Source organism: Asterias amurensis, chromosome 5 (assembly GCF_032118995.1).
Source record: "Asterias amurensis chromosome 5, ASM3211899v1".
Classification (NCBI taxonomy): domain Eukaryota; kingdom Metazoa; phylum Echinodermata; class Asteroidea; order Forcipulatida; family Asteriidae; genus Asterias; species Asterias amurensis.
Window position 1 is genome coordinate 14,107,178 of NC_092652.1, and position 27,186 is coordinate 14,134,363.

General features: G+C 40.2%; 2 protein-coding genes across 10 annotated transcripts in view; one reads left to right on the forward strand and one right to left on the reverse strand.

Moving 5' to 3' along the window:
• Positions 1-4,625, reverse strand: part of LOC139936943 (uncharacterized) — a 212,923-nt gene extending 208,298 nt beyond the window's left edge. For 4 of the 6 annotated variants that reach the window (XR_011786037.1, XR_011786039.1, XR_011786038.1 and 1 more), the window contains exon 1: positions 2,273-2,345. Coding sequence is in view for 1 of the 6 variants with exons in the window: in XM_071931790.1 (XP_071787891.1) it covers positions 2,273-2,278 (6 nt within the window). In the remaining 5 variants the exon portion in view is untranslated. Of the gene's footprint in view, positions 1-2,272; positions 2,346-3,811; positions 3,965-4,535 lie in introns of those variants that run through there. The other 2 variants (XM_071931792.1, XM_071931791.1) reach the window with 2 other exon arrangements.
• Positions 3,157-27,186, forward strand: part of LOC139936944 (cytoplasmic dynein 2 intermediate chain 1-like) — a 70,680-nt gene continuing 46,650 nt past the window's right edge. The window contains exons 1-6 of one of the 4 annotated variants that reach the window (XM_071931796.1): positions 3,157-3,235; positions 14,388-14,441; positions 19,475-19,631; positions 21,316-21,488; positions 22,660-22,800; positions 25,164-25,241. In XM_071931796.1, the coding sequence (XP_071787897.1) occupies positions 3,230-3,235; positions 14,388-14,441; positions 19,475-19,631; positions 21,316-21,488; positions 22,660-22,800; positions 25,164-25,241 (609 nt within the window). In that variant the 5' untranslated portion in view covers positions 3,157-3,229. Of the gene's footprint in view, positions 3,236-4,184; positions 4,578-4,662; positions 4,683-8,454; positions 8,630-14,387; positions 14,442-19,474; positions 19,632-21,315; positions 21,489-22,659; positions 22,801-25,163; positions 25,242-27,186 lie in introns of those variants that run through there. The other 3 variants (XM_071931793.1, XM_071931798.1, XM_071931797.1) reach the window with 3 other exon arrangements.

The window sequence follows — 27,186 nt, forward strand, 5'->3', positions numbered from 1 at the left end:
ACTGTGCTAAAACAGTGTCGAATGCGATGAGTAGTCTAAAAAAGAGAACAATTTTTAGCTTCAAAGCCTCTATCAATTGCGAGGAGGTTGATACAGACTCAAGCAAGTGCTATTTCCGTAAAGTGAAATTTCCAATCAGCTTTTGGACAAAAAATTTTCAATGAGCATTTATACGTTCAACACTCTGATCAATGCAGTCGTTGACTTGAGCTGAGCAGGTACAGATAGTAACAATAGGTAGCAGTGTTTGAGGCTGTGCTTCCAGTTGGGGTTTACAGGGTTGTGAGTTCTATATTCATCAGGTCAGTTTTAAATAGAAGTGATTTAGTAGTTGAGTGAATTATTCAAGAATGGTTGGGACAATAAATATACAAATTTTGAGTTGTTTTTCTGAAGAGAAAGTCATGGTGCTGTCTCACAGATTTCAAATCCTTAAAAAAATCACAAAAGAAACTGACAGTTAAAGTTATAGTTCGACCAGTGAAATGGATCAGGACAATTCTTGCATATAAAATGTTGCAAAATATTATACGGGGTGAGGTTGGTATTTGGAGGGACCGGAGGTCAATATCATTTTGAAGAATTGGCTTGGAAAAGATATATAGTAAAAATCGGTATGCAACTATATTTTGTCTTTTGATAAATTGTTGATAAATTGTTGATAAGGTGCATGCTGAGTGGAGGCCCAAATGTCGTCTGCTCTCCTCACCCTGCTCTCTTTTGTTCTCCAACTAGTATGAAGCTCAATTTTGGGCGTTAATGCCGGAGTTGAGTTTTAGTATTGGGGAAGGATGTACATTTGCAATAATCATATTTGGCACTATCGTTTCGTGGAGTCTTACAGAGCAGATTTATGTGTTTTTGTTAATATTTAAAGGGACACATTGCCTTCAAGTTGGGCGCTGTTGGGCGTTTTTGGGCAACAACAAGAGTTTGATGAAAAATGAAAATGGTCAGAAAGATGTTTAAAAAGTAGAACATAATGATCCACACACAGGTGCCTTATATACCCTGTTCACACATAGACGCCCCTTTTACTACGATGGAAAAGTGGCCGAGAACATGACCAATTGTGGGTCAAATGTGGGAGGATCTCCATGAACATGTTTGGTCGGGGTGGGATCTCCTAGGTCGGGAAGCTGCAAGCTGTCTCTGCGCTTATTTTGAACATCTTCAAAATAAGCGTAGTTGGGTCGTGGCTAACAATAAGCGGGACAAAAGTCGTAGTGGGATTGCCATTATCGTACAAGCGTGGTAGCAGCGTGGTGAGATCTCTGTGGACTTAATAAAAACGCAGCACCGTCGGCCACCATTTCGAAGTAGATAACCGCTTGGTTGGAATTGGTCTTAAATTTGTCAGTAATCAGAGTACCGCAAGACTGTGCAAGCTCCACCGGTGACAGCTCTGCTGTTTACTCACGGTCTGTATTTTTGTCAGGCTTAAACATGCTGAGAATAAAGTTTCCTGTCATATAGGTTATGCTCAAACATTTAGAAAATGATTAATTTTTGGTATCAATCACTAATGCATTATTATGCCAAAAATTAAATGAGTCTAAGAAACATCATCCAACCTCAAAATTTCAAAATAAAATTATCATCTGCTAGATTGAGTTTCATTCTCCTTTAGTCACTAGATAGATCACGTGATGTGGTTGCTATTTGGGATTCTATGGTGTGCCAATATGGGGGGAAAATTAAAAGATTTTAAGTGAAAATGAAAACAATTTTGTTTTTGTTATTAACAGCAGGCAGTAATAAATTCTGATAAGCGTAATAAATAATCTGTCTACATTAGAGAGAAAATATAACAGATTAGTTTCTTACTCCTGAAACCAAACATTGCTGGTCTGAAATGGGGGAAAACAGATTGTTTTGAAGTGTTTGTGCTGGTGTTGGGGTGTTTTACTGTCATGCCTTGCGATATCTCCGGATTCTAACCCAAGTAGCCATATATGTCTTGGGACAAAAATGTAATTAGATTTGTTTGTGTCCTAATAGTAATTGAATGAGCTTTTTTATTTATTTTGCATGCCATACTTAGACCCAGTAACTGGGGCGCTGTACTCCTTTTCAACAATTTTTGACTTTATCTGTCGTACTAGCGCCCCAGGGAATGGCACAGAATTTTAACGAATACCCAGTTTTTCGCGACACCCAGCCACAAAAAATGCCTCAAAATGACAAAAAGACCAAACAAACTAGCTCAAAAATCGCCTACTCTATTCTCGATACGTCTAGGATGTAACATCAGGCATTTAATTGTACTCACGATCATTTTTTAAACTCCAAATCGATGATTTTTAACTCCGCATCGTGGAGCGATTGACAAGTCTGCGATTTTCGGATGTGTATGGTAACGAAACATGGCGTCGCGTTGTGGGTGGATGTCCATCAACGGCTGTTTAATGCTACACTTGTTACAGGCGTTGCAGCGAATGCTATACATTGTACACGGGGATGGGTACAGGCGCTGCAGCTAGCGAGTGCCCACGTGCGTTCAATCATGGTCAACGTAACTTACACGGTGCCGGGTTGTTGGAAAATTATTATCAGAAAGGGGGTGAAAAGTTCTCAGAAAGGGAATATTGTCTGAAAGAGGGGATTTTTCTGGTCTGAAGTCTGCTGGATGAAGCTGGATGGTTCTGGATGAAGTCTGCTGGTCTGGATTTTTCTGGTCATCGCCCCCCCCCCCAAAAAAAGGGGAAAAAAAAAAAGGGGGAAAAAAGATGATAAATAAATAAATAAAAATTCTACAGTGACACTGGCAGCACTAAACATTATAAGAAGCAATTTAACCATGCACAAAAATCGTAGGCCTAGATGAAGTACAGCGGTTTTTATTTATTTATCATATTTTTCCCCCTTTTTTTTGGGGGGGGGGGGGGGGCGATGACCAGAAAAATCCCCTCTTTCAGACAATATTCCCTTTCTGAGAACCTTTCACCCCCTTTCTGATATTTTTCCAACAACCCGGCACCGTATAAGTTACGTTGCCCATGATTGAACGCACGTGGGCACTCGCTAGCTGCAGCGCCTGTACCCATCCCCGTGTACAATGTATAGCATTCGCTGCAACGCCTGTAACAAGTGTAGCATTAAACAGCCGTTGATGGACATCCACCCACAACGCGACGCCATGTTTCGTTACCATACACATCCGAAAATCGCAGACTTGTCAATCGCTCCACGATGCGGAGTTAAAAATCATCGATTTGGAGTTTAAAAAATGATCGTGAGTACAATTAAATGCCTGATGTTACATCCTAGACGTATCGAGAATAGAGTAGGCGATTTTTGAGCTAGTTTGTTTGGTCTTTTTGTCATTTTGAGGCATTTTTTGTGGCTGGGTGTCGCGAAAAACTGGGTATTCGTTAAAATTCTGTGCCATTCCCTGGGGCGCTAGTACGACAGATAAAGTCAAAAATTGTTGAAAAGGAGTACAGCGCCCCAGTTACTGGGTCTATGCCATACTAGCTTCTGAATATTCAATAAAGTACAACCAATGAAAGGTTTGAAAACACATGACGTCGCTCCAATGTCGAACATACATTGGCAAATAGTGCATTATCTCTCGCAACAGAAAAACAAGTTTCCTGTTATCCTACTGAAAACACATGACTTGACACCACCAGGATACAATACTAAAATTCCCATCAAAACCTTAATTCTTAGCTTCTTCAAAATCAAATCAAAAGTGAAAAGCCATGAATGAAAGTGGACTGGACATGAAGAAAGGTGGTGGCAGGATATGGAAAGTTATCATCTGATCATGAATTAATAATGATGATGAAATTTGGAGTATTCATACCTATGTAGATTAGTAGTACACTGGCGGTGCAAAACTCCAAAAGACCAAAGGGAAACAAATCGAAAAGAAATCCGTGTGTTAATGGCACACACCACCAACCAAAGATCTAGAGCGCCACCGTTTTGTTAACCCTGCTCTCTGTACTCTGTGTATTAGTAGGCTACGACCATCCATACGGACGTACAACAACAACAGCCACACTATACACTAGACACACACACATGACATGAGCTAGCTCACATCAGAGGGATGTCAATGTTACCCTGGAGACGAATGTAGTCACGCACTAAGCTGCGCAATTTCGAAACTGAGCGCATGCAGCGCTCTCAACCGGAATTTCCAGACGCACGCAATCCTGCGGTTGAGCAAAATGGGTATCGGGAACTTTGCTCATTTTATCGACCTGTCAAACGCTGCCGATTTTCTCGACCCAAATTTCACATTATACTAGACATCAGAATTTCTGGCGGTGAATCAACAGAAAATAGGCTGCCACTGGTGAGAGTGTGATGTTGTCATGGGCTTCATCTGTGCTGGTTCATTATTGCAACCGCTAGCTACTAGTACGTACTACTACACTATACTAGGGCCTACTTACTACTGAGTTACACTTACAGTGTAACCATCTGAGTGTCAGCAGTCAGAGTGTTAAACATTTAGTTGTACCACTATTCCTGCCTACGTAGTATTTTAGTAATACAAAAACACCTTTAAAAACACCAACCAGCAGTGCCGATTTCACAGTGAGACGATGTCATCAAAAAAGGTATGGGCAAGTCCAGCGTTACTCATGTTCTGATGTTACTACGTTCATGACGGTCATTACATTGCGCAGTTTTCAGGAGTTCAGATCGGTACAAGAACTTAGCCGGTAAATACCGGCATATAGCCAAATGTTTAATAGCCTAACTAACTAAAGTAAAACATTTCATGACCACAAACAAAAGCAACACCTATCATGCCTGTCTGTACTGTATTGTAACTGTGGTATCATGACTGATAACATTTATATACAAATAATGAATGTTTATGAGGATGAGTGCAATGCAATGCAAATGGTGCGAAATGTTCATGAGTTGAAAGAGGGCCGAGTTGAATGGAACATTCCATCTTTCAACGAATGAACATTATTTGCACTGTTGCACGAATGATTGAAAAACATTCATTATTTGTTTTATAAATAACAATCATCCAATTCAAGTAGATCTTTGTCACACTGATTGGAGGATACAACTTTCAAAACCAACAAAGCGTTTCTAATTGGGAAATTACACCCAATTCTTCTGGGTCAGCCTGTTTGATAAGAATTCGGGTCATGTCGTACCCAAGTAACTTAGTCAACTCAGACCCAAGTCAACTCGTACCCGAGTCAACTGGTACCTGAGTCAACTCGTACCCGAGTCAACTCGTACTTAAGTCAACTCGTACCCAAGTCAACTCGTACCCTAATTTGGGGGTTTCCTAGTACTGATAAATGTTGTAGTTGAATTTGTTTATTCATATTGTAAATCATACATGTATCTATTTATTGTTGCAATTAGTTTCCTTTTCTTGTTTCTTTTTCATGTTGCAGGTAACAAACAGAATAAGCGAATAGCGCATTTTATTTTGTTTACTTACAGGAACGTTACAGAATTGGTCAGAAACAAAAATCGTGAAGATCACAGATTTTACATAAAACTACATGGTCTAATGTTTATGACAGTAGAAAACATCCCATGAATTATTTCTGAAATGTCTGAAATGTCAAATTTGATGAGAAACAAATAATCTAATTTCGCGTTTGGAGTGTAGTGAGCGTTTTATTCATTTTTGTTTTGGCATCGATGCAATGCAAAATGTGTATTCGGTTCACTATTTTCTCATGACCCAGATGGCCGATTGATCTCAAACTTCTCCAGGTTTGCCACATCATGTATTTAGTGCTTACACTGCCAGCAACTGTTTCGTCAGCAAAAACCAATTCTGTAATGTTCCTTTAATCAGAACTTCAAGATTTTTTTGTAATGATTTTTTTTTTCCCCGAAAATGGTAATCAGATCTTACGCAAATTTGTATTGGGTTAGGAAACAGTATTTTTTTAATTGACTTGTTTGAATCGGCAAAAGATAATCAGAACATACGAAAATGAATGAATTTAATTAATTTGTACCATTTTTCTTTTGGGAACCCTTTAACAAGAAATACACGGGTCCAGTGAAACATGAATGTTTGCGTTATATACATCAAATGTTTTTTTTTATTCAAAATATATTTGTTTTTAAGTAGAAAAGAGAGGAACATCAAACAGAAATAACAGGAAGACTGTTTAAAACATTGGAAGAATATTACGATACTAAAAATTTAATAAATACCACATTTTTAGGCCTATGCCTAGTACTGTCTTTAATCCAGTCTGTTTTTAACACCGTGCCATTTCATTGTACAAATTGGATCTGAATGAATATTCTCGGGGGGGGGGGGGAAGCAGAAACAAGATGAACTGGAAGAAGAAGATGACACCGACAAAGAATAGAATCATTTCAGTAGTTCCATCAATGAGGCTGCGAAGAAAGAATTGGGTTATTGGAAGCGGAAGCAAGAAGACTGGATCTCAACACAATCATGAGATCTGATTGCAAAGAGGAAAGAAGCCAAACCTTCCCTTGACGCGAAATACAAGGATCTCAACAGGGAAACTAGTACTAGCCTGCGACATGATAAGAAAGCTTGGTACGCTAGTATTGCAGATGACATCCAACAAGCCTCTGCTAATAACAACATCAGAGAGGTTTACCAAAAGAAAACACCTTGATTGATAAATCCAGCAGGAGAGTAACACAGATCAGAGACTCTAAAGGCAACATCATAAAGGACATGAGGGATAAGGCAACTCAGCTGCAGAGGTGGGCTGAATACTTTGAGGACCTTCTTAATTGAGACCAACCTGATAAACTCCTGGACTTCTCCCAGCTTAATTCATTTGGTGAACTAGTAATCAACATGGAACCACCAACCATGGCAGAGCTGAATAAAGCTGTCAGACTACTGAAGAGAAACACAGCTCCAGGGATTGATAACATTCCTCCTGAGCTACTTAAGGATGGAGGCGATAACATCAGAGAATGGCTGTTACGAATTTGCAGACTCATTTGGCTAAAAGAAAGAATTCCTAGCGAATGGGGAAAGGGCATCATTTTACCACTACCAAAGAAAGGGGACCTCTCATACTGCAATAACAACAGAGGGATCCCCTTATTTGATATAGCAGGGAAAGTGTTTTTTAACATCATGCTCTTGAGAATCAAGGATGACATAGACAACAGGTTGAGAAAAAACCAAGCAGGCTTTAGATAAGGCTGTTCCTGCCAAGATCAAATTGTCACCTTAAATCAAATTGTTGAAAAGTGTATGGAACAACAGCTAACATGTCTTGTCAATTTTATCGACTTCAAGGCAGCCTGTAGTCTTGGTGCAAGCAATTCTCGTTTCCCTTTCGCGCACACCGCAGCCAGTTCACCGACAGCGCCCGCACCGACTCACCGCCCCGGAGCCGACAGCATCCGCACCGACTCACCGCCCCGGAGAAACTCCGGGGCGGTGAGTCGGTGCGGGCGCTGTCGGTGAATTGGCTGTGGTGTGCGTGAAAGGTAAACGAGAAACGTCTTGCACCAAGACTAAGCAGCCTATGACTCAGTTCACAGACCTTCACTCTGAGAAGTTCTCAAGATCTACGACATCCCTAGTAAGATGATCAATATTATCAAGAATTCCTATGAAGACACAACAACAACATGTGCAGTGAAGTCTGAGGGATCAGGCCATCTCCACCTGGTTTAAGATTGTCACAGGCGTGAGACAAGGCGGTATCTGGTCCCCCTTGTTATTTGGTCTGGTAATTGATTTCATCATGAGACATGCTGTAGACGATAACAACAGAGGTATTGTCCTTATACCCAGGCGAAGCTCAAGATATCCTGAGGTGAAGGTTTCTGATTTAGACTATGCCGACGACATAGCTTTATTCGAGGAATCTGCTACCAAGATGGCTGAAACAACAGAAGCTATAAGATCACTTGCAGGACTTGGGCTACACATGAGTTTCAAGAAAATAGAACTCATGACAATTGGAAAGTCAACTGCTTCCGCATCCACTCCCTCATCCACTCCCACTGTCCCACTTGGAAATCAAGGAAACATCAAAGTGGTGGAGCATTTCAAGTACCTGGGTGCCTTCTGCAGCGCTGATGGAACAATTGGTAAAGAGCTGAACAACAGAATTGGCAGAGCTGCAGGATCTTTCAGGGAGCTGGAGAAGATATGGAAAGATCGTTATCTCAACCTGAGGTTCTACAGCTCTTGTGTTCTTTCAACCTTGCTGTACGCCGCTGAATGTTTGAGTTTGACAGAAAGAGACGAAGCCAGGCTAGATGCTTTTGACATGAGATGCCAAAGAAAGATCCTGCGTATTAAATGGACGCAACATACCACAAATAAGCATGTAAGAACATTGACCAAACAGCCCCCACTCACCAATCATCATTAGAAAACGCAGATTGCAGTGGTTTGGTCACTTCCAACGAATGGGAACAAATCGCATCACTAAACAACTCAACAACTGGTCACCAACCCATGGGAAACGCAGACGAGGGCACCCTAGGACATCATGGGTGTGACAAGTGCATCATCTTGTCTATGTCTAGCGCCCTCAGTTGGCAGCTCCTGCAACTGGATGGTTTCTAGCTAGCTGTACAAAGTTTCACATGTTATGATTATTGTTACTTATACACGGAGAGTTTATGACAACACGATTTGAGAAGCCCAGTTTATTGTTTCCTAGTGAGTTATTTCTGATAGTATTTAGTTGGAGAAAATACTATTACATGGTGTCAGAAGTGTTTATCGTGTATTTGGTCCATACATTGAAGAAGATTTCCAAAGGACAGCACAAGGCAAGGCATTGAAATTGACCGAGGCTGCACTGATTGATTGGAAACTCATGACGTGCTCTCCAGGTGTGTGTGTATGGTATGAAGAAGTGATCGTCTAACCAGGTAACCATGGTAACAGATTTACTTTAGAAATTGTCATAAGTACAGCTAGACTCCAGAAATAATTTGTAGAAATTGAGAAACAAATACACATCAAGAACCACATGAACTGTCCAGGAGAACTCCGTCAGACAAGGAAGGAACAAAGTGAACTTTATGATCTATTTGCTTCAGTAGTCAGATATTTTTGTGTTTGTGTATGGTTGATGATCCTGGGGGACGGGTCTGACCCCTTCCATGATTTAGCTGATTAGTATAAGTCTTGGGAGTAAGTACCTGGGTAGATTTATGTGCGTGAGCATAATTATTGTCTGACTGCAGTGCAAAGAAAAATGGACAGAATCAGGCCTCCCGCCAACCTTGACATGGAGGTCAGAGACCTTTCCCGTACATGGAAAAGGTGGAGAGAAGAGCTTACACTTAACATTGACCTAGCAATGGCCAAGAAAGAAGACCAAATCAAGGTGAAGATGTTTCAGTATCTTGTTGGTACTACAGGACGAGAGCTGTTCAAGACACTGGGGCTAACAAATGAATCAAAGCTTGCCGATGTCCTGGAGGCTTTTGATGCACACTGTGATCCGAAAAAGAGCGAAACAGTAGAGAGATACAGATTTTTCACTAGAAATCAAGAGGGTGGAGAGTCCATAGAGAAGTATATTACTGAGCTGAAACTACTGGCCGAGACTTGCAACTTCGAAACACTTTGTGACTCACTTCTGAGAGATGGTATAATATGTGGAATACAAGATTCCAATCTACGTAAAAGGCTCTTACGAGAAAGTAGCCTTGACCTTGAGAAATGTCTAGCCATCAGTCGAGCATCAGAGCTATCCAAGGAAAGAATTAAAACCTTGGAAGAACCTGCAGCCACAGAAGTGCATGCCGTATACAAACAAAGGCAACGAAAACCAGCACGCAGTGATGGGGCACGACAGAAAGCGGCCACACATGGAAGAGTCTGCAAATTCTGTGGGCTACAGCACGAATTTGTGAAAGAGAAATGCCCGGCATATGGAAAAGAATGCACAAAGTGTCACAAGATGAACCACTTTGCCAAACAATGTCTTTCGAAAGGTACCAGAGTTTATGCAGTTGTAGATGACGACAGTTCTGATGACTCAACGTACGAGGAACTCATGACCATGGAGCTCGTACCAGAGACAATCCACACAGTGGAGAAATCATTCGCGAAAAACATCTATGCCAAAAGGATGATAGCGAAAAAACAAGTTCTTCTTCAAATCGACTCAGGAGCAACTTGTAATGTGATCCCTAAACATCTGATAGGAGATGCACAGCTCACAGAGACTAAGCAAGTGTTGTCCATGTACAACAAGACAACACTGATTCCACTTGGGCGATGCAAACTAAAGATGATCAACCTTAAGAACCAGAAGAAGTACAAGGTAGATTTTGTTGTTGTACAAGATGAAGGAGTGACACCGATACTGGGGAGTAAAGCAGCACAACAGATGGGCATGATAAAAGTTCATAATGAGAATATTGCCTATGTTGCCCCACCAATGCAGACAGTGAAGTCAGCAGAGCAACTGATCACCGAGTTTGCAGATGTTTTTGAAGGAACAGGATGCCTCGAGAACAAATATTACCTTGATGTGGATTCAACCGTCAACCCCGTGGTTGTCTTGATCCCAAAGATCTGAACAAAGCACTCAACAGAAGTCACTACCCAATGAAGACGATTGAGGATATCCTTCCCGACTTGAACAATGCCAAAGTGTTCTCCGTTCTAGATGCAAAGAATGGTTTCTGGCATGTTGAGCTAGATGAAGAAAGCTCATACCTGACAACGTTCAACACACCAATTGGCAGATACAGATGGCTGCGTATGCCATTTGGAATCAGCACGGCGCCAGAGGAATTCCAACGACAACAAGACCAAGTTATAGAAGGTCTTGAGGGAGTTCAAACCATAGCTAATGATATACTTGTATTCGGAAAAGGGGATACAATGGCTGAAGCCATGAAGCTAAAAGCTCTGCTAGAAAGATGCCGTCAGAGAAATTTGAAGCTAAACAAAGCCAAATTGAAGCCCAAAATGAAGCAGGTGCCATTCATGGGACATTTCATCACAGTAGATGGACTGAAACCTGACCCAGCAAAGGTGAAAGCTGTGCAAGAGATGCCTAAGCCATCCAAGGAGACAGAGCTACAAAGATTCATTGGTTTTGTCAATTATCTCAGCAAGTTTCTTCCACAGCTGAGCGCAACCTGTGAGCCACTGAGAAAGTTGGCACAAAAGGAAGCAGACTGGTGCTGGCTAGATAGCCATGACAAAGCAGTAGATGCCATTACTAAGATGGTAACCACGGCACCAGTACTGAAGTACTATGATCCAAAGGAGGAGCTCACTCTGCAGTCCGATGCATCACAGACCGGGCTAGGGGCAGCGTTGATGCAGAAAGGTCAGCCTGTTACATATGCAAGCAGAGCCCTCACTGACTGTGAAACCATATGCTCAAATTGAGAAAGAGCTACTTTCCGTCATCTTTGGCCTGGAACAGTTTCATCAGTTCACATATGGTCGCCAAGTTAATGTGCAGACAGATCACAAGCCACTTGAGATGATTGTTCTTAAACCTCTGCATTGGCACCTAAGCGTCTGCAGAGGATGCTGATGAGACTACAGACCTATGATGTAAAGGTCTCGTACCACCAGGGTAAAGAAATGTATCTGGCGGATACACTTAGCAGAGCATACCTACCCGAGAAATCGCAAGATTGCTTTCAAACGGGACTAGAAACAGTCCACATGATGAAACATCTGCCTATCACTCCACAGAGATTGAATGACATACAACAGCACACAGCAAATGATCAAACGCTGATGTTGCTCAAAGATTCCATATTGAATGGATGGACTGAAATGAAACGTTACGTCCCCAACTTGCTCACCCCCTACTTTGACATCAGAGATGAGCTAAGCATCCAGGATGGTCTTCTCTTCAAAGGGGAAAGAGTATAGTACCAAAATCCCTCCGTAGTAGTTTGCTTCAACGCATACACTCGTCTCACCTCGGAATTGAAGGGTGTCTCCGTCGTGCACGAGAATGTCTGTACTGGCCAGGTATCACAGCAGAGGTGAAAGACTTCATCCAAAAGTGTGACATCTGCAGATCACTAGAGTCCAAGCAGCAGAAAGAAATTCTGTACCCTCATGAGATTCCAAATAGACCATGGGCAAAACTTGGAGCTGACCTGTGTGTTCAAGGGGACAAGAATTACCTCATCACAGTCGACTACTACTCCAACTTCTGGGAAATCGACTACCTAGAAGATACCAAGGCTAACACAGTCATAAGGAAGCTCAAAGCTAACTTCGCTTGACATGGTATCCCTGATAATTTAATCACAGACAATGGACCACAGTTTACATCTGAACAATTTAAAGCATTCACTTTGACCTGGGAGTTTACCCATACAACATCATCTCCATACTACCCGCAAAGCAACGGAAAAGCCGAGCAAGCAGTAAAGATGGCTAAAACAATGCTCAAAAAAGCCGCAAACGCCAAAGCTGACCCCTACCTGGCATTACTTGATTTTCGTAACACGCCATCTCAAGGTTGTCCAGCAGTCCAGTTCAAAGACTGATGAATCGCAGAACCAAGACACTGCTGCCTTCAACAAACAAACTTCTTATGCCAAAGATTATCACGAAGGTTCCCCAACAACTCGCTGACAACAAGAAACGACAGGCATATCACTATGACAAAAGAGCGAAAGACCTCCCTCCACTGACAGTCGGTGAAACAGTTCGAGTCAGACCAATGAAAGACAAGGTAGAGTGGAAGAAAGTGATTGTAACCCGCAAGAAAAGCGAACCGCGATCATATGAAGTGATGACCCAAACCGGCAAAACATACCGAAGAAATCGCAGAGATCTCCGCAGCACCAAAGAGGATTACAGTCCAATCAACCCAAACTTTGATGCCAATGTCCCAACAAAGGAAACAACCATTGACGCGAACATAGAACCACCACAAGACCCAGGATAACGACAACCTTTGGTCACAACTAGATCAGGACGCACAGTGAAACAACCCTCACATCTCACTGACTTTGTAACCTACTAAAAGTACAGGACTGAGAAAAGAACAGGCTTGAGAAAATAACAAAAGTTAGAAAGTAGAGTTAGTGTTTATTTAGTTATTGAAAAGGCTACTCGGATGGTTTGATTTGAAGACACAACATTATTTGAAACTGAACCACACTGGAGCCACAATATTCTATGGATGGACCTAACATTGCAACTGGGATCTATTTCTTTAAGATTCTATGGGATGAACAATATTATTTGAACTGACTCGTATTTCTTTATTGGAGGAAAGATGTGACAAGTGCATCATCTTGTTTATGTCTAGCGCCCTCAGTTGGCAGCTCCTGCAACTGGATGGTTTCTAGCTAGCTGTACATAGTTTCACATGTTATGATTATTGTTACTTACACACGGAGAGTTTATGACAACACGGTTTGAGAAGCCCAGTTTATTGTTTCCTAGTGAGTTATTTCTGATAGTATTTAGTTAGAGAAAATACTATTACAATGGGAAAATGTAATCCAGAGGGACCTCTCCAGACTGGGCACTGGGTGGTCTGTGGAGGAGGCAGAAATGGCAGCTCAAGACCGGTCTATTTGGAAATGCTCACAAGTCAGGCAGCCGGTGCAGAAATGCATGATGCTAACCGATGATGATGATCGAAGGCTTTAGAGAGGTCTATGAAAACACCAACTGCATGCATTTTCTAATTTCATTCATGAGTAACATTGTCAACAAATTCAATAAGGGCCCAAGTCGGTGGAATGTTATAGATCTAAAGCCATATTGATGATTGAATAGAAGATGGAATTGAGAAATGAAACTAGAAAGACGATTATCTTTCGAGAAGCTTTGAGAAACAAGAAAGAATAGAGATAGGGTGTAAATAATGATTAATGTTGCTCCTCGTTTTGGAAGATGGGAATGATTTTTGCAACCTTAAGATTAAGAGATACACGGAGGTGCCTGTCAGGTTGAGCCTAATTAGCCCCAGAATCCTGTTTGCTCTGGTTGTAGCTTCATTGATGTGTATGGACCAGGACATGCTACTAATGCATGTCAGACCACTATAACTCAAGTTGGTGCATTGTTCCTGAGTTTGTAGTTGGCCTGTGTGTTGCTACACAAGGACAATTGTTAAGTATTGAATTTTAGTTGCCATGTGTTGGTACATTGAAGGCGGTCAAGATCGTGTTGCAGGTTTACATGCCGCTTACATTGGTGATGGTTCTGTAAAGGAGACAGTCGTCTGCAAGTAAGCGAATATGTAATAAAGGAACAGGAGCTTAGACATATCATCAATATTTTGTTCCTACCTGCAATTAAACAGATTGACAATTACTTCTTACTGTTGCCTGTGATTGTGGCGGAAATGCCCATTCCCTACATGTGTTGTGTACATCTGAGGTGAAGTTCAATTTGCTTCTTTGCCAAGATTTAATTAATATGAGAAGTACAAGACTTTCTTTCTTCTTTCTTTCAGGAGAGAAACAAAGAAGACACATGGAAAGCAGATGAGCTCGGGAAGTCAATCAAGGTACAGTAGTACATGTATTAACTTTTGGAATGTATGTGAAAGCTAGAATTTTGACAAGGTCAGTGCTACTTTTTAAGAATACTTAAACTCCCATACTGGATCTCCTATCTGTTTACATCCCAAGTTGTCTGTCAGTAATGATTGAGAAAACAGACAATTTCAGTGACATTGCAAGTAGAGAACTGAAATTCTATGGTTGAAATGATAATATTCCTATGATTGTTAAATCTTACATACATAACATAGAAAGGCAGAATAAAGACGAAAGAATCAGGCACCATTGGATTATTTATGAACATCAAAACAATCTATAAACGTTCCCCACAGCCGACTATATCCTGTTCTCGGTCTTCCCGAGACGGACATACTCTGGCCCACTTTTAGGCCACCAGCCTTCAACTTTCGGCAGCACAGATGAACAAAGTGTTATAACCACACGAACATCATTCACAGAGGAGTTCACACTCATCAAACTCACTCTACAGCGGACAGTCCCATCACAGTAAATCTTCCTTCAAATCAATGCTGAGAGACTCCCAATCAGCCAAACTCACACAGCAGCGTACTACAAGCTGAACTTGAAGAAATGAAACGTCAGATTGAAGAAGACCAATCAGCGGGTGAAGAGTTACAAATACTATGACTCCATCTGTCATCAACCAAACGACTCACCAATAATAATCAGAGTCAAATAATCACAGTCAGAATTAGAATTAGAATTAGAATGATTTATTCAGCCAACGTTAAAAAGTTAAAAACCTAAAACATCGGAAATTGTAGCTCGAGCTCTCTAGATTAACAATCACAAAATACACTTAAAAACATTGCGAAGAAAATACTAAAATAAAAATATATACAAATAATATAAGCTACAAAAAGCAGAAAACAAACTAGTTGTCATTAAAAGCACGAACAGCATGAGGATAAAAAGTATCTATGAACCGCTTACTACCTTAAAAATGCTTAAGACGATGATTAGAAGGGAGGAATTGGAAATAATCAGCTGCTGGGTGAAATTCGTCCTGCATTATAGACCTAGTGCGTTTACACATTCTGTCACTATAGATTGATTCAAGTGATGGCAGGCTAGCACCGATAATCCTCTCTGCTGATCATACAACAGAATTCAGCTTGCGAAGATCACTGGCCGAAACACAACCAAACCAAACAATGATGGATGAACAAAGGATGCTTTCAATTATAGCCCGCTAAAAATTTACTAAAATACACTTACGAACACCAAATGAGTTCAGTTTACGTAAAAAGAATAAACGCTGACGGGCCTTTTTCAGAATTTCATGGCTAATAATGTTCCAAGTAAGGTCATTGGCAATGTACGTACCGAGTAGTTTAAAACTACCTACTTGTTCTACAACGTTGTCATGGATATAAACAGGCTTTTTAATGTTCTTATGTTTCCTACGAAAGTCCACAATCAGCTCTTTTGTTTTGTCTACATTTAATTAATATAAGATTGTTTTCCTCACACCATTTAACAACAGAAGTAATCTGAGTACGATAAGCATTTTCATCGTCATTTTGAATTAAACCAATTAGACTAGTATCATCTGCAAACTTAACAACAAGCGAATTGGGGTTGGTTGCTTTACATTCATGAGTATACAATGAATATAAAAGTGGTGACAGGACACAACCTTGCGGAGTACCAGTATTTAATACAAGAGAATGTGAAGTGCAACTACCAATTCTTACAACCTGACGACGTTCCAATAAAAATTCTAGAATCCAATTAGAAATTGAAACAGGGAGCTCGAGGTCATTGATAAGTTTAAAATGCAATTTACATGGTACAATTGTGTTAAAAGCAGAACTATAATCAATAAAAAGAATTCTAGCATAAGACATAGATTGCTCAAGATGGCCCAAAACTTCATGGAGACTGAGACAAATTGCATCCTCAACACTACGATTAGTTCTGTAAGCAAATTGATGACTATCCATGCTAGGAGGTAAAATTGATTTAAGAAATTGAAGAACGAAACCTTCAAAAATGTTCATTGGGATTGAAGTCAGTGCCACTGGCCTATAATCATTTAAGTTCGAAATGGTATTATAACAGATAGTTTAAAACAAAAAGGAACTTTACGTTGCAGCAGAGATAAGTTAAAAATGTCAGTGAAAACACCAGCCAGCTGAGTAGAACAGAATTTCAATAGTCGGGGGAAAATTCCATCAGGGCCTGCCGCTTTATGTTCATTGAGGCGAGAAAACTTGCGTTGGACATCTGATGCGCTGATTGTGAATGGTGCCTCGTTATCGTTCTCCGGAACAGTTGCTGGTGCGGTGGCATTTGCATTGTCAAAGCGACTGTAAAAGTTGTTCAGTTGAGAAGGAAGTGTTGCGTCATCTGTACTCGCTGTTTTGACTGGGCCCTTATACTGGGTAATTAGATTGATGTTACCCCATAGTTCTCTAGGATTGTTAGTGTCAAATCTATCCTCAATTTTGATTTTGAAAGATCGTTTAGCATCTCTAATACCTTTTTTTAGAGATGATTTGGCTAAGCGGAATTCTTCAGGGTTGACGCCTTTTAACCGGTAGGCCTCATCCTTGGCAAGAAGCTTTCTTCTAATTTTCTTATTGAACCAAGGTTTATTGTTAGGATATTGTGTCAGAACTTTGGTTTGAACACACGAATCCAAATAGAAGTTGATATAATCAATAGTTGTTTCAGCATACTCGTCAAGGCCCGTGCCTTGACTAAAGACGTCCCATGTGGTACATTCAAAACTACCGCGTAACTGTTCAACTGACGCAGTAGACCATATCCTCACTGCCTTCTTTTTGTAGGTTTGCTTTGTTTAAGTTCTTGCTTGTAGGCTGGAATGAGAAACACCACTGAGTGATCAGAGTTACCGAGGCTAGCACGAGGTATTGACTTGTAGGCACCTTTCACTGGGCAGTAACAATGGTCCAGGGTGGCAGAACCTCGGGTGGGGCATGTCACAAATTGCCGGTAATTAGGCGCAACGGATTTCAAATTTGCCCTGTTAAAATCACCTGCGACAATTGTTAGGGTTTCTGGGTCTGCGTTCTCGTAGCTCGAAATAACATCAGAAAGAGTGTTCAAAGCAACATCGGTGTCTGCTTTAGGGTGAATGTACACTGATGTTAGCGTAACTGATGAAAACTCCCTTGGTAGATAAAAGGGTCTACACTTGATTGTCAAATATTCCACATCAGTGTAAAGCTGAGAATTCTTGTGCAGTAAACCTAAGTGATGTCCCTATACATACAGCGGCTCATCAGCGCAAAGCTGAATTACACGTAGTTGATGTCACCACTCCGTCTACTTGTTTCCCATCGACATACACCACTTACTCTGCACAGAAGAACCCAAACAAACTAAATGCCCACTGTCCCAAGTGTAACAATACAAAGCTGTTCTGAGTTTAAACAGTTAACAATCAAACAGATCATCGACTGGGTCAAGGAAAAGAATACCTGTTTTAGGTGTGGCTTTCCAACAAGTCAGAAAGCTGCACCCTGAAGAAACCTTGTAACAGTTGCACAGAACAGCACCTGACTGCCTTCCATGCTGCCATCCAGAATGGAGCTAGATAAGATTAATGTCACAACAACAGTACCACAAGCCCTCTTCACTGACCAACCCTCCCGACCACATCATATTATGCTATAAGATGGTAAAAGTTCTGCTTCACAGACCAAGAGGAGTAATTGAAACCTATGCCATCCTTGATGATGGTCTCATGAGAACAATGATCATGGTGCCAGCTGTTCAATAATTGAAGCTTTCTGGGGTACAAGATAACATACTCTGGCTACATGTGCAGGACAATCAGTTAACCTACAAGGTGTCAGGACACTTCGTACCTTTGCCACTTCTTACCCTGGACACTTCGTACCTTTTTAAGGTACGAAGTGACTTTGGACACTTCGTACCTTGGACACTTCGTACCTTCTTACAAGACACTTTGTACCTTCTCACGAGTCACTTCGTGCCTTCTCACGAGACACTTCCTACCTTTGTACTAATTCGGGATTTCTGCATCGTTTATGATTGTTTTGTGCTTTGTGATCGGATGATTAAGGGAATCAATGTGTGGTGAAGAGGTTTTCAACTAGTGGTTTAATCCAAACAGGGCCTGGTTCTTGATAGTTTTACTGAGACGAAGTCGAGGTAAATTATCAAGAACCAGGCCTCGGCGGGTTTAAACCACTAGTTGAAAACAGATTCAACACAAGTACTTATAGTCGGCGGATCCGCCGTGGCAATCATGCTTATTGATATTTAATCAAGCTGGACCTCACAGTAGCCGACCGGTCTCTCCGCGGAGCCACTGGAATACTGTTTGTTGACAAAGTGAGCCATCCTGGTCCTGGACCTGCCTGGTTGCTACGGGTCCTTTTATTATAAAAATCCGCAAACTCCCGCAGAATGAACGCGGAATGGAATGGCTTTTGACATGGGGCCTTACCAATTAAAACCTTAAGCTACTTTTAAAGGGAAGGTACACATTTGGTAAGTACTCAAAACAAATGTTAACTTTAAAACTGACTTGGTAACGTTCATTGGAGAGCTGTCGACAGTATAAAACATTGTGGGAAACGACTCCCTTTGAAGTGACATAGTTTTTGAGAAAGAAATAATAAAAGACTTCCTAGCTAGAAGTCTTTTATTCCTATCTGAAAGTACACAAATTCTTCCAACATTTTCTTGCAACTTCGATGACCAATTGAGCCCATATTTTCACAGGCTTGTTATTTTATGCTTATGATGGGATACACCAGGTGAGAACACTGGTCTTTGACAATTACCAAACGTGTACAGTGCCTTTAATAAAGAAATTGTATGTATTATAAAAGTGCAATTCAACCTATCGGTTGTCAACTATACATTGGTTTTAATGTTGTTGTTAAATGAAGTAAACAATTAAATATAATATAATATACACATAAATTTACACACACTTACTTACATGTAAAGCTCACTGTTTCTTTTGATGTATGTACATCACCATTTACGTGTAACAATGATTTGATTCTTACAGGATGCAATGTTGGATACCCCAGAAAGGAAACACAGGAGTTCAACGAAAAGAAAGTCAAAGGAGACTCATAAAAAAGCAGACGCCAAAGATGACTTTCATACAAAAGATATGCATTTGATAGATGATAAAGCACAGAGACTGCTCAATCAAAATGATGGTTAGTCCGGATATGTAGTTTTGAAGGAGCTTTTTAAAAAGGCTTTATGTTTGATATTTGTTGGATAGTCAGACTTTTTTTGCCCTCAAAAAATCAGGTTATTTAGTATAATAGGACAAATTTCAACGCTGTGTTACTTTAATTTTTTTGCAAAATCTTGAGGGTGTGATTCATTGGTTATCAGATCTTCTTGTAGAACATTCGAGTGATACAAATCTGAAGTTTTAGCTTGCTGACTCTTTCCGTTTGCTGAATCATTTATCAAAGTTTTAGACTCAAATATTGTGAAACGAACCCTGTAAACGCAAAAATGTGCGCCAAGCTTTTACCAACCAAAGGTAAAACATTTTTTAACCTCCAGTTAGGTTGGGTACATACATGTAATAGAAGTAAACAAAAAACTGTTGGGGACGGGATCTTGTTGGCGCGTCATGTTACGCTTCACAAACAGCACCCTCATGCAATTTTGAAGGCATCATAATTCAACGAGCCTTAGATCCCATGAAATAAACAAGTTCACATTTAAAAACTTGCATCCTTAAAACAAGTTTTAGGGTCCAAAGTGGATGGGATCTTGTTGTTGCAGAGAGAAAAAAGAGGTCAAGTAACAAATTTTACAAATTTCTTGCGTTTTCAAACTCCCATAACCTTGCACCAATATCAAAACATTTTTTTGATGACAACCGGATGTAGGAACGGTTTTACATTAATGACAAATGAAAAATAATCTGAGATCTTTCCAAATTGCATAGACTACAGAGTGGGCCTATTTAGCCTTGAATGTTTGCCTAGAATTGGCACAGCATTCACTTTCTTCAAGTATCTGCTCCAACAAGGTGCTATCAATCTTTTCTTGTATTTGGTTAAGTTTAGTGTTCCTAAGCAGATTTCAAGTGACAAATAATTGGATCATGTTGGTGTCAAAATATATTGAAGGTCATACATAACTACAGATAACCACCAACTAAACACTTAAACGAATGATGACTTATTGATAAAATGCTGAACACCCTGTTTTTGTAAATTTTTAATCTTTAAAATCAGTATCAAATCTATTTATATATTTTTTTTTTTTACCCATACACCGCTGTGTGTTAGCAGTATCAAATCAACGATAAGAGACCTTTGGTTATTTTTTTGGCGGAAATTAAATCACATTAATATAGGTCGTTGATTTTTATTGTGTGGCTGATTTTGCGTGACATCACTTCCAGCCCTTTAGCGGCAGGTTAAAGAACAGATCAAAATTCACTTAACAATTTACAGTCTGTTGGAAAGATTCTGATAATTTACATCATCATGTGTCACCTTGGTATTGCTTTAAACTGGCACTTTTTAAAGCTGTGCATCTCCCAAACCAAAAGTTTGACTGAGTTGAAACTTGCTGTATTAGTTGTAAACACTATTTTTATTGAATGCTCCCTCGAACAGGCTTGTCATGGAGAGGGTGCAATATAAATTCAACAAATTGTGATTATTATAAAGGACTATAATAACTGCTTAAATTTGTAGTGACGTCATCATGTTTTGTTTTTTTACATTTGTTGCAGTTTTGACCATTATAACAGTAAAGATTATAAGAGTTTAATTGCATTTCCAGGTATTATTTTCCTTTTTGTAGGATTATGTAGTATAAAGAGGTTCACTTTACTGTGCATTCACGATATTCGTATGATTTTTATAGGAGCCCCTGCAAGTCTGCATAAATCTAGAAGTAATAAAAAGGATGTTCGAAATCAGCCACAGGACACAGACAAACCTGACAGGCCTCATCAAAAAGAAAGGAGGAGATCTAGAAGAAAAGATTCCATGGAAACAGAATTTGATGACAAAAAAGCAGGAAAACCACGTAATCAGGTAAACAGAATGAGTGGGCTTTGAGTATACATAGTGTAACCAAGAAGTTTTGTTGCCAATCTTACATTGCTGTACTCTGAATTGATTTTCAAATGTTCGGTCTTACAGTAATATTAACTAGCTTGCCATCCTCACCCTTGTCGTCCACTTTCTCCAACTACAAAGTATAATCAGGGGTGTTTGTTGCAGAGTTGAGTTATATTGGGGATGGATGTACCTGGCAATGATCTTGGTATGATGTAGATATTTTGAGCGACTAACAAATGCCTAAGAAATCCATTTATTTCTTTGTATGGAACTTTTTCCCCTTTTATATATGTTGTTAATTAGTATTACATTATCAACAACATGTGTCCCTGAGCAAGACACTTAACTATAATTGCTTCTCTCCACCCAGGGGTAAATGGGTACCTGTGAGGGCAGAGATGGTTCTTGTAATTGGTTTAGCCATGTAGCGCATATAATTGTCGCACAGGCTGTATACTCCCCAGGGAGCTGAGATGGTTTAAGGAATGATTTAAGGCCCAGTGACCAGGGGTAATAATGTCAGAAGCGCTTTGAGACGCCCTGTGAAAAAGCGCTATATAAAAACCGTGTATTATTATTATTATTATTATTATTATTGGCTGTATGTATCAGGCTAAGTAAAATAAATAACATGTTGCTCGTCCGAACTTTTTTAAAAAGCTGGTGAGGGAGGTCCTTGTTATTTGTTATTTTCACATTTTTACAAGATGGCCACCATGTCTAAAATGGCCGTTATATCGAATTTGAAGATGGTTTTATGAGTATGTTCTCATTGTTCTGTATGTCCTCGAATCCTGTGTGTGTTTCTGTGTCCATTTTAATACATTGTTATTCTTTCCAAAGATTTGTTCTTGCTTTTGCTCCAAAGTTATTCTGTGTGTGTGGCATCACGCCCTGGTGGAATTTTTTATTATTTTATAACAAATAACAAACAAAATCGGTGCGGCGGCTGCCAAAATCGAGGCAGGCGGGCACAAGCAACATGTTATTTATTTTACTTGGCCTAACAGGATGCTATGCAATTGAAGCTGTTGAATAATCAAAGTTGCACAGTTGATTTGTCAGGGTCTGGGATCATTTGATTTGGTGCAGAGTCTGAGTCATGAGTCACTTTTAACACAATTCTTTAACGGTGTAATTACAGAAAAATCAGGAAAAGGGACAGATCAATAGTGACAGACCAGGAACGCAAACAGACTACGATGACCACAAACAGATCCAGAAACAAATCAAAGACATACCAAGAAGTTTTGAGAAAGAGCAACCATCTGAACAGGATGTTCAGGTGATGACCTACATGTATAGTGTGTTTTTATATTTTTCTAAATGTCTGCCAAGAAGTTATTTTTTAGCTGCCTTAAACATGTATGTTGGGGGTCATTGCTGACATGTACATGTACATGTATGGCGACCGTCTGGAACACCACATTACCTTTTATATTTTTTTCATCACAAGAGCGGTGGCTTTTGTGAAGCACAAAATCAAAACGGTGCCATGGCTGTGCAGTTAAGAGCATCAAATTCAATTCATCAGAATGTGGGTTCGTGAGTAAGATGTTTACATAGTTGATTCTCTCCACCCAGGGGTATAAATGGGCACCTGCAAGGGTGAGGTTGATAGAGTTTTTGAAAAAGCCTTCTGACCGCCACTGTGTACTCCACAGGGAGCTGAAAAAGATAAAAGAAATGTTATTGGCCGAATACGAACACAAATAGCGAAACTGCCTGGGGTATTTATGAATGAAGAACTCGAGGAAGGTTTAAATTAACCTAAGCTTATCTTTCTCAGCCCCTGTGGAAGTTAATGTCTTTTGTCAGCTTGTTGCACACTCTCAATGCCATTGCCTTTGGACTTTAATGTCCTTGGAAGTGTTACTTGAAATATAGAAAACAGAATTGGCAGAATGTTCTGCCACTGTTTTACTCTATTTTACTACAAAACATGATGAATTATACATGAGTTTAAAGATGGTTTCATTTGGTAGACACCCCCACCTCCTATTGTTCCTCTTTTGTTTATCTTTTGGCAACAGCTCCGATTGGTTTTGTACACGTTTTTAAACTGTGGACCTTTCCCGAAACGTGGACTTTGTTGTCCTGTTTTGTCATAGGTCCCGGTTTGAATGTGTACACCTACATGTACAGAATTTTACTTAATTCGCCAACCATTCGGCAAATTATTGGAAATAATTCTAGCTGTTGTGTACATGAAGTTTTAAATAAGGGAATCAATGTGTGGTGAAGAGGTTTTCAACTATTGGTTTAATCCCAACGAGGCCTGGTTCTTGATAATTTTACCGAGACAAAGTCGAGGTAAATTATCAAGAACCGGCCCTCGGCGGGTTTAAACCACTAGTTGAAAACCGATTCAACACACTTTGATTCCCATTCATAACTACCTTTTCGGTAAAAAAAATCAACACTTTTGGTCAAAAAGTAAAATAAATGCAAAAGTTATAATTGTTAAATGATTTCTTTCAACACAACACCCCTCCAGCTATGAAATGGTAGAGCCCTCCGCTGCCCTCGCGTAAACAACTCCTTATAAGGGAATGCTGTGGGCGTCGCGCGTATCGCGTGATGTGGCACAACTGTTTCAGCCGTTGCTCTCGACCAATAGGAATGAAGAAACTGTCTTATAAGCACAGGTGCAAGCTCGCGTGTCACGCCCATGTTTCAACACTTTTTACTGGTCATAAACAAAGGTTTATACACACCCACATGACGCGCTCTCCACCAATAGGAATAACGAAACTGTCTGAGGTATTTATGAATATGGTTTTGTTGATAAACAGCATTCAAAAACAATTCACCCAAGATAATCTCTTTATTAGAATTTGGTAAAGCCTTTTGAAAACCCTAATAACTTACACTTGATACAATGTTGTCAAAAATTATCCTTGGGAAAAGGGTAGATTTCAAGCATGAATCTTGTACCTTTTATCTTCTTTGTGTTATAAGGGAACATGAAGAGTAAGACAGTGAATGTATTGCCAGCACACTACACAATAGATGTTAAACCAAAAACACTAAATCTGGCAGGTTCTACATGTATCTGTTTGCGGCATCCGATGTACAATCAAATAGTTTTCTGGTTCTTGAAAGTTTGTGAATGTACGGAACATGTTTGTCATTGTTCACTGGTTCAAATTAACAACATTTATTCATTGCCATTGACTTAAACTAAACGATTTTTTTTTACATTTTACAATAATTTTTAGTGGAGATCACAATAAAACCAGCCTTTTACCTATGTTGATGTTTTACAATTATAGATTTACTCAATATGGGCTCAGACATGTGGTTTCTCTTACATTCTGAAAAGATCCTATGTCATACTTTCTCTCTACATGTACATGTTTATTAATTTTAAAAAAAGGACTGCGCTGCTGATTAGTACATGTACACACATTCATTAAAAGCACATGTATAGCAATTTTTCAAAGGTATAATGACACTGAAAAAAATTAGAACAATAGTTGACAAAACTACAAGAAAAAGTTGAAAATTGACTTTTATGCACTTTACATAAATCATTGCTGTCGGGTAGACCCTGACTTTGGCTAAATGTTTTTCTGTTTTTTTATTGCATCCTCTTAGTAAGGCTGTTCCCTTTAATAAATGTAATTGTTATTCATTTTACTACAGATTTTGATGAAAGGAAAAGACATGGACCTTCTATCGGATAGCCAGAACCCTGAGGACAACTATGATGATGACTTTGAGGTACAGCGTCTTGCAGAAATGATCAATTGTTTAATTCTTTTTCTTTAGATAAGCAGGAAAGAATATGGGAATAAATGGGTAGCGACGAGTTCTTTAACGGCCGTTTAAAACAGGCAGGGTCACTGGCGTGTGATAAAGGCCTGAGTCAAAGGCGAGGGCCTTTATCGCACTGCAATGACCCTGCAAGGTTTTAAATGGCAGTTTAAGAATGAGTCACTACTCTTTTATTCCCATTCATTAATGCCTTGTTGGTTAAAAGGCGTGATAAGTAAGAAACTGTGTAAAACTTATTCGTTTCCGACATGCTTAAGCTCTGTACGTCCGTGTGTTGCACTGTTATGATCGAGACGCCTATTTCCGACAGTTTCGTGCGCATATAGTCGTGGTGCAAGACGTTCTCATTCTCCTTTTACACACAGCGTGGCCAACTTGCCGACAGCGCCTGCATCGCCTGTAGCAAGAAACGTCTTGCACTAAGACTAACTGGTTATAAACAGAGTCCAGCTGGTCATTGTCAACCGTTTAAACACCCCACACGCTCTCCACCAATAGGAATAGCAAAACTGTCTGAGGTATTTATGAATGCCTGTTTCACACCTGGCGCCGATTTTACAAAGCAAGAAAATTCATCGCAAGACAAATTGTCAGTATCACTCACTCACTCACTCCTTCAGTCAAACCAAGTTGTCACGTTGCCACATGTTTGAGTCGGGCTCGATGTCTGACACACCACACAACTCTCAACTGATTAGCTCCTCCTTGTTGCCTACTCCTGCGTCTTCAATGAGGGTCTTGAGCATGGTCTTGGTGGATATTCCGAGGCTACGCCTGTCATGAGTGGGTCATGAGTGGGTCCCACACAATGACTTTATTGGCTGGTAGCTCTGGGTGCCGTAGACAATGACCAGCAAGTCACAACCAGCGCTCCTTGATCTTCTCGCTCAGTGGGGGGATGTTGCCATAGAGCTCCAGGTTGGTGATGTGATCCCTCCAAGAGACATTCTGTGCCATCTGTAGCATCCTGGTGTAGCAACCATTGATAGATTTGGTCATCGCCTTGTTTAGAGTCCAAGACTCACACCCGTACTGCAGTATTGTACAAAACAATTGTTTGCGAACTTAGCCAAACTGTGTTAGCTCATTAAACTTCGCCGTGCTTTACCGCACATGGCCGTTCTTCTGCTGACTGTTGGAGGTCCTTAACTACACGGTACTGTTGGAGGTCCTTAACAACGCGGTATTTGCCCCCGTCCGCGGCTTGTCTGCGGAGGAATGCTTAGGAGGTTTGACCCAAGATGTCAGTGATCAATTTTCTAGAGGCGCAGTACATAATACACTATGCGATACCGATCATTAACGTCTTGGGCCAAGCATATTCCATATGCAGGAAAGCATCCTCTGTTATCCTTACAAGCTCTGTGAAAAAGCAAGACAGTGGCTGACAGCTTTGCTGCTTAGAAATAATTTTATCATGAGAAACAACAAACTCAATTTTGTAACCGAAATGTTACCTAAAAATTATACAAATTCTCTGTTAGCCAAACACTTCACAGTTCTATGCCTCTTTTGTGGATTTTAAATGTATATTGGAGGAGTTGATAGCGATTCGACAGCACCAAGCATGTTGACAACGAGTTGGCGAGTATTGGATGAGGGAATTTCCACTTCAGCTTCACACCACGGCAACACGCAGTTCATCCCTTATAATAAAGTAGTGGCATATCTGTGAGATAGATGTGATTGATACCACTATGGGATGTCAGCGCTGTAAGAAAAAACTAGGCCTACATCATAAATATTCACACTGATCGAATGCGTTTCAGACAATCGGAAAGTGGCCAATCAGAAACCAGCCAATCCGCCCGTTAGCCCATGAACAGTTCAAGAGCATTCGTCCTGCTTCGGCGATGCCTAAAGAGAGACCACCATGGCTAGATGTGATGAA